Raw genomic sequence first — 15,199 nt, forward strand, 5'->3', positions numbered from 1 at the left:
TTTTATTAAAATTTGAGGTCTGTTTGCAGAATGTTTTGCAACACATATTTAATCTCAGGATAAAATTTGATGATACCAATATCAACATAATAGCTAAAGGACAAGGTTCACTTATGGCACAAAGTGGGCTAAATTATTAACTTTATCATAAAACACCAAAAAGGTCTCAATTTGGTTCGTAAATGGATCAATTGCAAAAGTCTAAATGCTAAATATATCAGTTCTTTTCATAAAAATTCTGCCCTGAAATTTTCAGATGAATTGAACAATCAGTTGTTGGGTTGTTGCGGTCCGATTGGTAATTTTAAACAAGTTTTGCTGTTTTTGGTTATTATCTTAAATACTATCATAGATAGAGATAAACTGTAAACAGCAATAATGTTCAGCAAAGTAAGATCTACAAATAAGTCAACATGTGACCCCTTAAGGAGTTATTGCCCTTTATAGTCAATTTTTAACAATTTTCATTAATTTGGAATTTTTAAAATAATTTCCTCAGTTACTTATGGTCAAAATTCAATACAGATAGACATAAGTAGCAAGAACGTTCAGTAAAGTAAGAACTTCAAACACATATTACCATCACCAAAACACAAGTTTGTCATGAATCCATCTGTGTCCTTTGTTTAATATGCACATAGACCAAGGTAAGCGACACAGGCTCTTTAGAGCCTCTAGTTCAAGAATAAGGGATGATAAAAATTGGTATTCATCTTCATATATACTAAATACATTTTTATTCTGTATTGTATAGGTATTGCACCAAATACGATGTTGGCTAAAGTTTGTTCTGATAAAAACAAGCCAAATGGTCAGTACAGAATATTACCTAATAGAGACACAGTTATGGAATTTATTACAGATCTACCAACAAGGAAGGTAAATATAGATCATTTCTTGTCAATATTTTGTAATATCTGTAGATAAAATTGAGAATGGAAATAGGGAATGTGTCAAAGAGACAACAACCTGACCAAATAAAAAAACAACAGCAGAAGGTCACCAACAGGTCTTCAATGTAGCGAGAAATTCCCGCACCCTGATTTGTCCTTCAGCTGGCCCCTAAACAAATATATACTAGTTCAGTGATAATGAACGCCATACTAATTTCCAAATTTTACACAAGAAACTTAAATTAAAATAATACAAGACTAACAAAGGCCAGGTGCTCCTGACTTGGGACAGGCGCAAAAATGCGGTGGGGTTAAACATGTTTGTGAGATCTCAACCCTCCCCCTATACCTCTAACTAATGTAGAAAAGTAAACGCATAACAATACGCACATTAAAATTCAGTTCAAGAGAAGTCCGAGTCTGATGTCAGAAGATGTAACCAAAGAAAATAAACAAAATGACAATAATACATAAATAACAACAGACTACTAGTAGTTAACTGACATGCCAGCTCCAGACTTCAATTAAACTGACTGAAAGATTATGATTTCATCATATGAGATGTCTTCCCTTGATTTTTCTACTGCGTGTCCTATTAGAATTTAAAGAAGTTTACATGGTTAAATTTATTATGCCCCCAACTTGGGGAATGGGGCACTAAGTTAGACCCATTACTGTCCATAAGTACATACTTAAGTTGGTACATCTTCCTTTACTTTAGTTACGGGTCAATTTTTCCATTCTAGAGTTATGCCTCTTTACAATTGTGAAAATTGCTGAATTTTTTCGTTTCTGTTCTTTATCTTGACTTTACCTAGGCTAAACATTATGAATCCTTTTCAAAATGTTTTTTACAACAATACAGAGATTCAGTTAGAAAATTGATATAGATTGATTGTTAGGTGTGCATTTCTTTCTGCCATGGCTCATCTGATCTTTGACACATTTATATGGTTCTTTTGTCTTCCTTATTAATAAGAACACTTCCAACATATTTAGTGAGATGTCATCAACAGTCTGAGAAATACATATCCTTGTTTTTTTTTATATTTTCAGATAAGTGGTATTGGTAAAGTGAGTGAGACCATGCTTAATGCCCTAGGTGTTTACACATGTAAAGATTTGTATGAGCAGAGGGCACTGCTATATCACTTGTACTCATCAATATCATTTAACTACTTTATGAGAATATGTCTGGGTATAGGCTCTACATTTGTTGAAAGGTAATATTAATTTTGCAAAAAAAGTCACAGTTGTTTTGTTACTTAAACTTGTTCATAATTCAAAGTCCCAGTTGTAGAATTCAGATTTGTTAGAAATTTCCTATATTGTCAGGTTATAGAGTTCTTATTATCTAGCAAAATAAATATCTGACTAAATTTTAATTTAAACAAATGTTTTTTCTATGGTCGGGTTGTTGTCTCTTTGACACATTCCCAATTTCCATTTTCAATTTTATTTATTAGATTGACTTATTGTTTTTTCCAAGTAGATGGTTGGAAATAAATGAAAATTATTAGTCTATTTCAAAATATAACTCCAAACTTATGTGTATTCTTGAACCAATGTGTACGTGCAGTGTTGTGATTTGGCGTTTTACACAAGTATGGGAAATACTGTGTTAAATTACTGCCTGAGTCAAACCAAAGACTTCCAATTGCTATTCCTGCCTCTCCACTAACTATGCAGCATCAATGAGTAAGAGCAAAGTGAATGTTTCTAAATAGGGTTACAGGTTTATCTTTTTTATTTATGCCTTTTGAGGTAGCACATTGACTATCAAAATGAAATATTTTAAATGATATGTATTGTTTATTTCAGGGACAGTGAAAGAAAAAGCATTAGTACTGAAAGGTTAGTACACATTATTTGAATAGCATGAACACTTTATGATAATATTGTAAATTAAGTCTGATGAAGTCCGCCTCCAGGCATTGGTGGCCTTAGGATGTTTCTTCTCTTTGTTTGGGTTGCTCTCTCTTTAGCACGTTCCCTGGTGTTATATGGTATTTTGAACCCCCTAAAAAGTTAACCCTGGGTCAAAATACAATGCTGTAAATTGACTCCGGGTCATTATACTGTCTGGTATTTTGAACAAAATCTACATATCCCTCTATGTCTCTTTAGTGTATACTTCTTCACTTTGCACATTCTGTAACTGTAAATTCCAAAATTAATAGGTGCTTTTACTATTATTGAAAATCACTGGTGGAAATGTTTTGATCTTATCAATGTAATTTACAAAGAAAATGTGAAAGATAATCACTCTTTGCATTCATGAATGCCAGATTTAATTATTGTGAACCTGATACTAATATATTTTTTTCTCATTCATTACAACATCACAATAACACTGTACATACCTGCCAACTTTTGAAAATGCCCATGGGGGTTTTAGCGCGTGACAACAATTTCAAAGGTAACAATTCTTTGCGACGACTATTTTGCGCGTGCTGTTTTGTGGTCTAGAAAAAGTGACATATTTGTAAGATGAGCTAACATGCCTTTTTCTAAGTTTATTTGCATGATTATGGTTATAATATCAGCAGAAAATATGAACAAGAAGCTGTAAGACCAGGAATTATTTTTATGTGCAAGGATACAAATAGTTGTTGACTTTTACAATTCAAAATTATACACAAAGAAGGACCTTTATCAGGTTGGTAATAACACCTATGGATACCCCCTCAATGTAAGGACATTAAAAACCACTTTTTAGTACAGATGAGCACGCATTCACATTATTTGAAGAAACTTTTCCCAAAGAACTATAAATCTTATGCTCTATCTGGTATTATATGGTCAACACATGAATTTAGATATGGGACAATACCCCTAATGCGCCTTGAAATGAGGAACACAAAAGTCACGTGTAAACAAAAAATCTCTGTGTAGTGATATTTGACACATTTCTATGATAAACAAATAACTGAGCTGAACCATTAGTGTTAATTTAGAAAATAAGGGAACACAGAATAAATGTGTAAAAACCATGGAGCTATGAAATGTGTTCAAAGTATTAAAATTTCAAAGAACTTATTGTGTTAAAATTGGGATTTTTTACCATGAGGAGCGACATCGCAAAAGGATACTCGGGGTTTGCTAAATTACGGAAAAATGAATCACACTTCGTACCCCGAAAATTTAACCACATATGTAAAAATGTCTCAGCTTCGAAACAAGCCATCATACATATACAAGTTTACGATATGGGCTGAGCAACAGAAGAAAACGTTACCATTACGGCCTATGGAATAACAATTGCGCATATTGCCCCATCTTGTGAGAAAGAATCCAGAGATGTCTTAAGCTAATTTCACCTTGTACACCACAGAAAATTGTTAAAATGATGGTTAGTAGTTTTTTATTTATACCTAGTTATCATAAATGATTTCAGATAAATATTATTGATAAAGAACAGCAAAAATTCAATAAAATTTTCACTTTTAAATGCATTACTGGCACGGGGCTGAACACTTTTTTTAGGCACAGTCATAACTTTGTTTACCCCCCGAGAGATCCGAAATGAATTGTTTATTCAATTGAAAAAGGCAAGAAAAAACTTACATGTAATATAAATAAATTGTAAGTAAACATGACACAATATAGTCTTTATTATGCAATTATCACTCTGGTCTACAGGAATAGCTTATAATCAAGGGAGATAACACACTTCACACGAGTAAAGTGAGATACATCATACATGTGCTTTTATCCAATGATTTGACCCTGGTCAGTAGATATCATATGCAAATAAACAGAAAAAAAACATGTACATGTAAATCACAAATTACTATTGTTAATGCACACGAGCAAAACACAAGATATTGTCATTTCTCAGTGAAAAAGGGGGAGGGTCAAACCTTCTTGAACACAATATTGCTATTCAACTACATGTATTAAGCTAGTTAGCTACTACTCATTGCTTCTAATATAAACAGTTTAAATGAAGGTGGCTAAGCCACAAGGGAGAAGCATTTTTCTTTCTTTGTGATAAAATTTTCAAGAATTAGATTTTTCTCTCTCAATAATACTTATGTATTTAAATTAAATGATAACACAGTTTGAGTTATTTTTTTTTGTCTTATTTCAGTTCCAGACATATCATTACTTTTAAATATGAGATGACAAACTAAAGGTTTTAAAAAGTCCTGAATAACTGGTAAGCATTTTGATTTATTAGGTAAGCTCTAAATTATTTATTTATGGTATTTGTGCAAATGAAATTACAGTCGGTATGTTAAAAATATGCTTATATGAAAACTGTTGCTATGGTCTTGCTATTAAATGAAAAGGCTTGGTTACTGGTCTTTTCGACTCAACATTTCGAGTTAAATCTTGCGTCAACTGATTCTCATGTAACACTGCAAACTCTATTTAGCACTATTTTGATCTGTCATTATTTAATGACGCCATAATATGTGTGATGTCACAATGTTTCCTTTAATACCTCATGTGGATTTCTCACTGATAAAGGGTTTTCACTGAAATACATGTAAAAAGCCTTTTTTTCTCAAATAGAATTATGTGAATGGACAAGTTTTGAAAATTTGCACTTCATTGCATTCTAATTACATGATAAGAATGACTTTCCCAGTAGTTTTGAGGGGTTTCCACAGCATTATATACCAGATGTCCACTAGTAAGAATAGTTATTTTGCTGGGTTTTTTTTTATGAAATCTACATTTTTGCATAATTTCTCTGTCAAAATGCACTTTAAGACACAAGAAAATGTTATAGAATGCTTTAATAGGGTCTGTGTATTGTTATTTAGGGTTATCATCAGAAGTTTTGTCCTTGTTTTGACTAGTAAAGGTATACTGGAAGAAATTAATTATACATGCACGTTGTATTAAAAATAAATGAATATAGCGATAAATGTGTCATTGCCATATAGTGCTGAAATGACTTTATTTTTTTTCAGAAATGGACAAAAATACACAGATTTATTCAGAATGTCATACCGATGAAGATCACCTAAAAATATTTGGAAAAATCAGAACTATGGATTTCAATATGGGACAATACCCCTAATGCGCCTTGAAATGAGGAACACAAAAGTCATGTGTAAACAAAAAATCTCTGTGTAGTGATATTTGACACATTTCTATGATAAACAAATAACTGAGCTGAACCATTAGTGTTAATTTAGAAAATAAGGGAACACAGAATAAATGTGTAAAAACCATGGAGCTATGAAATGTGTTCAAAGTATTAAAATTTCAAAGAACTTATTGTGTTAAAATTGGGATTTTTTACCATGAGGAGCGACATCGCAAAAGGATACTCGGGGTTTGCTAAATTACGGAAAAATGAATCACACTTCGTACCCCGAAAATTTAACCACATATGTAAAAATGTCTCAGCTTCGAAACAAGCCATCATACATATACAAGTTTACGATATGGGCTGAGCAACAGAAGAAAACGTTACCATTACGGCCTATGGAATAACAATTGCGCATATTGCCCCATATGTTCTTTGCCTTATATCTTCTTTATAATTCAAAATAATAGGACCCTTCATTTAGAAAAGCTGTTCCAAATATAATGTCTGAATTTCCCATTTTTAAGTTAATAAATCTTCATTTTTCTATTTTATTAATTTTTACAAGAGTGACCCCTTGACTAAGGGTAGTCCTTCATTTAAGTGATTCCTCATATTGATGTTGAGGGGGGGATTCATGTGAAAAATAATGAATAGTACATTATACTTTAAATGATTAAATATTATGTTACAGCAAGTGTAATGTCAATAAATTTATTAGTGAATAAACTACTATTTATTATCTTCATGGTAGTACTCCATCATTGAAATTTGTCAATCAGCCATGCTTTTATTCTTATTCTGTTTAAGAACCTCCTTGCAGTTGAAAAATCATTTGCCATGTTCACGTTTTTGCTATTCTGACCACCAACAAACAGAAGAATACAACACAAGTTCAATATCTAGCATGTAAGAATAATCTTGAGAGAAAACGTTTTTGATTGGCTGATTAATTTGATCATGAGAAAAATACAATTTGATTGGCTGAACACAATTGTCCGCCATTGGACACAGTTCAAAATCGGGAACAACAAAATTTTTCATGTAGATTTTCACCAAATCATGTTTTAGAGGGTTTTTCAGGAACACGATCGTGCAATCGTGACAAAGGGTCAAAATCGTGTAGTACACGCCTAAATCGTGAAAGTTGGCAGGTATGACTGTATTTAATACAGTATAAGTTTACCTACTGGTTCTTTAAATAAATGTCCTAGCATGCCTTGAGATTGTTGCCTGTTGTTTCATGTGTATTTTCCAGTTCTTCATTTCTTGTTCTCCATGTAATATCATTATTCAATTAACAGTTTATCAATCTTATCAGAACCAAAGTATTGATTAAAAGTTTCACATAAACTTAAGAAAACAGTTGAGTTATATAGGAAATCAGTACTATTTATTTCAAAGTATATTCAATGAGGTAGGTAAACCAGTTGAGTTATATGAGGGTGGTAAAGGGTTATTTTCGTGCAACATGTTTTTACTTTTTTATTTGATGTTCAGTCATGCAAGATCGGTGCCTCTTTCAACGTGTTCTGCTTATTTAATTTTATGTGCATCTTGATTTTCAAAGACTTATTTTGTGTGCTCTGTATTTTTCAAATAAAATTCAAACACTTGGCAGGGATCGTCAAGAAATACTTTTTTAAAAGCTGTAAACCAATTATATCATAAATGTGTATACTAAATCGAGTATATCAAGTAGAACAAAGAAATAATATATAAAAGAAGACAGTGACTCAGTCACAAAAGGTTCACATAAAAGTATTTATTTTTCGTGCAATGTTCGTTACAGAAAATATTGCATGTTCAACGTGAAATTATTCTTATTTCACCTTTTTTTCGTGCAAGCACCCCCCTTCACCATCCTCTTATATGGTTCATCAGTATTATATTTTTTTACAGAACATTCAATGAGATCAGTAAACCAGTAGAGTTATACAGTAAATGTGAAGAACTGAGTGAAGCCTTGTCTGAAGATTTAAAAGATGAAGAGTTAAAGGTCAATTCATAATTATTTGTTAACATAGATGAATAAAAGTAGATATTGGGTTAAGTTCAATGAGACAGCAACCACACAACACGAGGTAAACAGAACAGATATGAGTCTCCAATAATGAACAAGTGTCAAAACTAAATGGGAAACGCAAAATCTGCAATTCCTTAGATAGAGATTATCAAAAGCATAATGCAAATACACAAATTTTGAAAGATTTACAAAAAATAGAGACCATATAATACAATGGTACCTTTCTTTTGACAGGCATGTGTTTATAATGTTTGAATTACTCACAATGGTTTATAAACAGTCATATTTCAAAGTTATGGCAAAAAACTGGACATAAATGACTTAGATCTCAGACATTCAGAACGATGAAGATTGATGATTGTGTCACTATAAAATTGGCCAATGACTTATGATACAATTTTTTTTTAGTTTAAACATATTTATTTATAGTGGATTGGGAAACAAGTTTTGCAGCTTATATTAATCCCTTTCCACTTTGCGGGTGCAAGTGCTGCAGTATAGAGCTGCATTAGTTTGCTCTTTTTCAAAACCTACATTGCTACAAATGACACAACTATCAACCATTCCATCACAAAAAAGATTGCAAACACACACACAATTGAACTTTGCCATTATTTCTGCTTTACAGCTTTTACAAATGCATTCCTGTCAACCTGTGACGATGAAAATGCAGGTCATGACCTGCATTGAAGAATCAAATCTCAGGTCATAGCGCGTACGAACTTTTTCGAGCTGAATTTTAGTATTTATGGTACATTTTCTTATAATGTATATCGAAGATACCAAATTATCAATGCATGTTCACTTGGTTAGGTCATATTAAATCTTATTAAGTATTATTTCATTGCACTTTTAAAGATTTTTATAAATTTGTGTGACACATGTTCTTTACTTTTTGTCATCATCAAATTCCAGAATTTATTTTTCATATGTAATTTGGCTATAAACATACCAATTTAATTGAGATGGAAATTAGACTATGATAAAATATAGTAATACAGTTAAAGGAAGTATAAATGTAAAAAATAATTTTCAACTTTTTTTCAAAAATTGTATAAAGGTATAAAAATAATGAAAAGTTATTTTTCAATATGTATTTGAATTTTATATTTTTATGATTTAATCTTTTTCACCCATAAAACGTAAATATAAGGAATAATTTTTAATGGTGACAAATTAGGGGAAGTAACTAGTTGAAATATGTTTGTAAACCAATAGGCAACTGATAGTGCAATTTATTTACGACCTAAAGCTAAGGTAATTGGTGTTAATTAACAGTGTGTTTGACACCGAAGCTGTCAAGTGAAGCCATGCACTTATTGGGTCACTTAATTTGACAGTTTACATAGCTAGATGAACTTCCTGTTCATGGAAAAATTACGAATTTGCCTGTATTTTAATTTGAAAAGAATATTACTTATGAAATAAATCTCAAGGCTAAGAAATACGGGTAAAATCGGGTCATTTTCGGAATTCCCGGGTTATTTCAATGACCCAGCGGGTGTCCCGGGTGATCCCTCAGAATTGTGAAAATCTCGGGTCACACCCGCAGAATACGGGTCAGTTGACAGGTATGACAAATGATGCAAATCAAGTAAACATTTTAGACACTAAAGTTTTTTATAAAATTGATTTTGTGAAAACTCTGTCCTCTGCCTTGAAACAAATGTTTTCTTTTATCAATTTGTAGGGTAAAACAGTTTCTATAAAGATAAAGACAGTTGAATTTGAAGTGAAGACAAGAGCACACACTTTAAAAGACTACACAAGTGATAGTGATTTAATTTATGCTGCAGCAAAGGAGTTACTGAGGGTTGAAATACAGGCTATAGCACCTAACCCTCTTAGGTTAAGACTTATGGGTAATATATGTTATTTATAGAGTACAATACAAAGTGTAGCATCTAAACCTCTCAGGCTTAGACTTATGGGTAATATAGACTTATGGGTAATATATGTTATTTATAGAGTACAATACAAAATGTAGCATCTTAAAACCTATCAGGCTTAGATATTTTACAAGTATACATGTATTGATCCTGTAGAAATATAATGTGTTGCACTTAAGCTCCTCATTATTTTAATGTTCATATAGTAGAAATATAGCCAAACTACCTATAACATGTATAAAACAAACTTTTGATATATTTATGGACTGTTGCAAAAACATCTTTGAAATCTCTTACACAAGAAGTTTCATTTGTTTATTGACATAGAGTCTGCAGTCTAAAGTTTCAAGTTGATCATCACTATATATTTCTTTTTACACCTTTTTAAAATGTAGATTTACCATGCTTTTTTTTCAAACTGAAATAAGAAATGTGGATCACCATGCTATTTTTCATGTTAAAAGTTATGCAAATTTCCCAATTTTTCACAGATTATGAGTTGCACTTCTGCTTATTATATGAACTGAATTGTTCTGTGGGTAGGTGTTTGATGTTTTTATTTCATTTTGGGGGAAATTAAACAATTGCTGTATAGGTTTACCCTATCATGTCTTATACCCAACATAATAATTCACACATTTGTTTTGATCTTTTATATATTAAACATGCATTGATAAATATGCCTTAGGCTGTGTGTTGTACCCTTACACTGATAATAGAGATTGTCTTATTTACTTTTACTAATTAAAATAATCATTTTAGGAGTGAGAATGTCAAGTTTGTTACATCAAAACCTGTGTAAAAAGAAACAGAATACTATAACTGGATTTATCAAACGTATGGGAACAGTCAAACAGAAACAACAGGAATACAGTGACAGTGCTATGTCTGAAGGTGAAAGTGAAAGTAAAAATGCAGAGAGCACTGTGTTTCAGGAACAAACCTTAGAAAAGTCTCATGTTTGTGTGGTCACAGAACAAAATTTGAAAAAGTCACATGTCTATTTTTCCAAAGAAGTTGAAAATGTACTCATCAAAGATGAATCCTCGGACAGTGAACAAAATGATGAGAGACCTATTGATTTTGATATAAATATGTTAAAGTGTACCAAAGAGAAAGATTTAGACGTCATTAAAAAGAATGCCATACCTCCTAAATTAACATCTGACAGGGAAGATGATATTAAACTAAAGGAAACTAATATATTAATTCAAGGAATTAGGGAAGACATTGCAACTGTGAAACTGAATGCAAAAGAATTGAAAAATGGCATTCATGAAAGTAAAGACTTGAGTAATGGGAGCTGTGATAATCAGGAATGTACAACTTCTACAAATACTGCATTGGACAGTTATGTTTGTCCTGTGTGTCAGGATAATATTGAATGTAAAGACCTTACAATGTTTAATCAGCACATTGATGTCTGCTTGAACAAGAAGGTTGTAATGGATTGTACAAAGATTGCAAATGATGAGGATAAATCTTTGAAAAAATCATTATCCCCAAGAAAGAAATCTAAATCTTTGCCAAAATCAAAACCCAAGAAAAAAACTTTACAATTTACTCCAATTTCATCATCCTTAGTGTCACAGTTTTGTAAACAAAATATTGAAAAAAGAGAGGAAGTTCCAGACGAAGAGAAAGAGTTTAAAAATTCCGAAGGAATGATTGTTGATATTGATTCTGATTCTGAAAGAGATTCAGAAAAACCTGAGTTAGGTAAAATAATAAAAACTGGAAGTATCAGACAAAAAACTAAGGGAAAACAATTAAGGAAAGACAACACTCTGTCTAACGGTGGCAGTTCTCACATAGAAACCAAAGGAGAAAATTCAGAAATATTTGACAAAGAAGTGTCAAGTCATAAATCATACACAGATCGCAGTGATGGACCATGTTTGCCTTCTGAAGATACAGACTCAATGTTATCTGTGAAAATTAGCAATTCTCAATCAACCAATGATGAGATGGAGAACTTAAATTCATCTAAATATTTGATTTGTCCAGTATGTTTTATGGAACAGAAAGGATGTGATTTGGATATTTTCAATGAACATGTAGATACATGTTTATCTAAAGATGAGATTACTAAAGTTGTTAAAATTGAGAACAGTGCACCTTCAAAACCACAGAAAATTGACAAAAAAATCATGGTTAAATCACAAAAAAGGTATGTGTTACAGGGAGTCTATACATATAGTTTCAGGGGAGATATCATCTAAGGAGGGAAGGAATTTGAAAACAAACTTAAAAAATACTCATTATATGTGTTTGCCATTTTTAAATGAAAGGCAAATTTAAAAACTAGAATATGTCATTTTTCTTTTGCGTTGGTAACAAAGCTGTGTTTAAATTGATGTCACAATTAAATTTGGCAGAAAAAGTGATGCAACTATTTTGAAACAAATATTCTGATACATTAATACTGTTTTCTTTAAAGAAAACCCAGCATACATACAAAATACAATAGGTACAGTATTCAACGATTTCCCTAGGTACAATTTTAGATATCTCACACCATACATGCCATATAGGATACAAAACAGAACTTGGCATGTTTTAACCTACTGCCCTAATCACAAATATTAATATATCATTATATTATAATGAAAGGAATTTTGTGAGATGCTAATTAGTAAGTGATTCATTATAAGTTATTTCCCTTAGACTGTGAATTGTCATTGAAGAACATGACATATTTACAGCATACTAACCAATCTGCTTTTAAAAGTATCAAACTAAAGCCAAGGCATATGAAAATATTTGAAAAAAATAATAAGAATTTGAAAACTGCTTTTTAACTAAAGGTCCCCAAATTACAAAAAAAATGCTGCTTGATTGAGACGTGTATTGCATGCCTGAAATCATTAAAACGGTAATATTTGATAATGACAATCAGTATACTTCTACAATCAATTAAACATATAGGTATGACAAGCTGTTATACATGGAAATAAAATTCTGCCATACCAGAAAGATTGAAAGATCTTTATATTCTATTATGTTATATAATGATTCAAATTATTTTACAGATCATTGGATTCACCGACAGGAAAACAAGGAAATAAGCGACAAAAGACCAAAACTGACATTCGAACCATTGAGTCTTTCTTTAAAATTTAAACATTCCATTTATATATTGCATCGTAACTATTCATGATATAACGTTTATAAAACAAATATATTTTTACAAAAATAGTAAATGTATACAGTAAAAAAAAAATCAAGGATATTTGTCTTTTCCTGTCAGAACTTTCCTCTATGAAAAGACTGGTGTTCTTTAATATAAACAGGATCAACAAATACTGGGATATATCAGTCAGGGGTGCTACTTAAACATGTGATTTCATAATCACCTATTTCAGTGATTTTTTGGGATACGATTGCTGTCAAGCAATCTGTAGACTTTTACCGTTGACCCTATGATACACTCCCTCACGTCATTCGTTTTATTGGAAAATGACGCAGTCATTGTTCCATAACTGCCGACCTGATTTCTCTGCCTACCGCGCTTGGTTTCGTATTTACTAATTTCAATACAAACTGGAATGTGCTTGTGTTATCATTATGCATGAGCATTGTGTAGTAATCAGCCAGGAACCAGTTTACAAACTAACTGGTTTCTGTTTGTATTCCACTACAGTCGAACAAAGTGTTGTAGTTTGACAGGAACCAGTCCAGAATTGTGTAAACTACAAAACGTAATCGGTTATTATCATTCCGTTTTGTTGTTTCATACCGACTTATATGGTTTGAATAAGCTTAAGACCCTTCAAACATTAATGTGATAGGTATATTAAAGACTGTTTTACAAAAGGATGAAACTGTTTTGCTTTAAAAGTCGTACTAAAGTGATATATGTTATGTACGGATTTCCACTCTCACCGGTTAATTTCTTCTTTTACACGTGCTTTTGAAACTTCCTGTTTAAACATCGCAAGTTTTAAAATTGTTTTTTGAGTGAATTAAACTTATTTTAACAATCACGAAGCGTTCGGGAATCATTTCAAGCAGTTTCTTCTTCTCTTTGATGAAGGAAAATAGGTTTTCTCAAGAAAATACCGCAAACGATCGCAGAGGAATTGAAACGTACAAGTCAAGTCGGCACCTGGTTAAATTGGCATCTAGTCAAATCGGCACCTATTTGACGTCAATTCGGCTTCCAATAATATTTATTATAATATTTTCTATTCAATTAATTAATAACTGTTACCAAGTACATAGTGAATATTAGGTAAACAACGAAACCAAAGTGAATATGTTGTTGTGTATAAAAGTAAACAACGAAGCTATTGTTTTAACCATTAGACAATTATTAAAATTAAATGGAAAACTATGAGTCCCTTTCAATAAATCAAACTTTCATGCCAAATAATTATCAAATTTAAGGTGGTTTTTTTTTCAGTAATGTTTAAACAGCATTAAACAAACAATCCTGTAAAAGACTCAACTGGTTAAATAATGCATAAAAATATCCAATATCTCATGTATTAGTCCAAATAATAATGACGTCTGACAAGGCTATTTTATTTTTTTCTGGGACGCCTTCCTAAGACGTTCGTAGGAAGGCTACCTAAGAAGGCGTCCCAGAAAAAAATTAACATAGCCTTGTGATCATAGGAAGGTGTCCCAGAATAAAATTTAAAAAGCCTTGCCAGACGTAATAATTATTTGGACTACTCATATATATCATTAAATATACACCAAAAAATTCATGTAGTTGAGAAAAATAAATACATACAAAATGTACATGAACATCCAAAAAAGTGAAAGTTAGTATTAACTCTTTTTGCTTTAAAAATTTACAACTGCATTTAAGTATTGTATGCTTTTTTTTTGTTAATTCATTGAGGTGTAAAAGCGTTGACCGAAGTACTTTTTGTATGAAGCGTGTAAGCGCTTCATTCTAAAAATGTGCACACGGTCAACGCTTTTGCAACCCTATGAGGTTACAAAAAGAAACATTCAATACTTATAATTACTTTTTTTAGCTAGGATCATGAAAACACGAATTTTATAACTTTTTTATTCAATTCATCTGTGCACTTTATTGTGGGACCACGTGTTATCATGAATGAAGAGTTTTATTGAGTGATGCAATTGCTTGAGGAATAACATGTGATGTGCAGTTAGCCAATCAGAATAAAGTATTATAATGAAACATATATCAAATGTAATTATAACAAAATATATTACGTTGTAAGAGTTATCTCCCCAAACACTGTTTTTCTTGTGGCCACCTCTCCTTCGTAACAGTAAAAGATTTTATTTTACCAAATTGCTCGTTACATATTTAGGATAAGAATATTCGTTTGAACCATAGCTCTATGGGGACTCCATATGA

The 15,199-nt window shown here is 31.6% G+C and overlaps 1 protein-coding gene and 1 long non-coding RNA gene across 4 annotated transcripts in view; both read left to right on the forward strand.

The window, feature by feature from the left end:
- Nucleotides 1–14,409, forward strand: part of LOC134714845 (DNA polymerase kappa-like) — a 38,048-nt gene extending 23,639 nt beyond the window's left edge. For 2 of the 3 annotated variants that reach the window (XM_063576480.1, XM_063576478.1), the window contains exons 7-14: nt 755–879; nt 1,950–2,116; nt 2,715–2,747; nt 7,843–7,939; nt 9,657–9,814; nt 9,884–9,897; nt 10,618–12,025; nt 12,888–14,409. In XM_063576480.1, the coding sequence (XP_063432550.1) occupies nt 755–879; nt 1,950–2,116; nt 2,715–2,747; nt 7,843–7,939; nt 9,657–9,814; nt 9,884–9,897; nt 10,618–12,025; nt 12,888–12,978 (2,093 nt within the window). In that variant the 3' untranslated portion in view covers nt 12,979–14,409. Of the gene's footprint in view, nt 1–754; nt 880–1,949; nt 2,117–2,714; nt 2,748–7,842; nt 7,940–9,656; nt 9,829–9,883; nt 9,898–10,617; nt 12,026–12,887 lie in introns of all 3 variants that reach the window. The other variant, XM_063576477.1, reaches the window with a different exon arrangement.
- Nucleotides 3,724–6,366, forward strand: LOC134714844 (uncharacterized). Its single transcript, XR_010106583.1, has 3 exons — nt 3,724–4,245; nt 4,987–5,055; nt 5,819–6,366. It is a non-coding gene; the product is annotated as an uncharacterized LOC134714844 (long non-coding RNA).
- Nucleotides 14,410–15,199: the final 790 nt, after the last annotated feature.

This window comes from Mytilus trossulus, chromosome 4 (assembly GCF_036588685.1).
Source record: "Mytilus trossulus isolate FHL-02 chromosome 4, PNRI_Mtr1.1.1.hap1, whole genome shotgun sequence".
Classification (NCBI taxonomy): Eukaryota; Metazoa; Mollusca; class Bivalvia; order Mytilida; family Mytilidae; genus Mytilus; species Mytilus trossulus.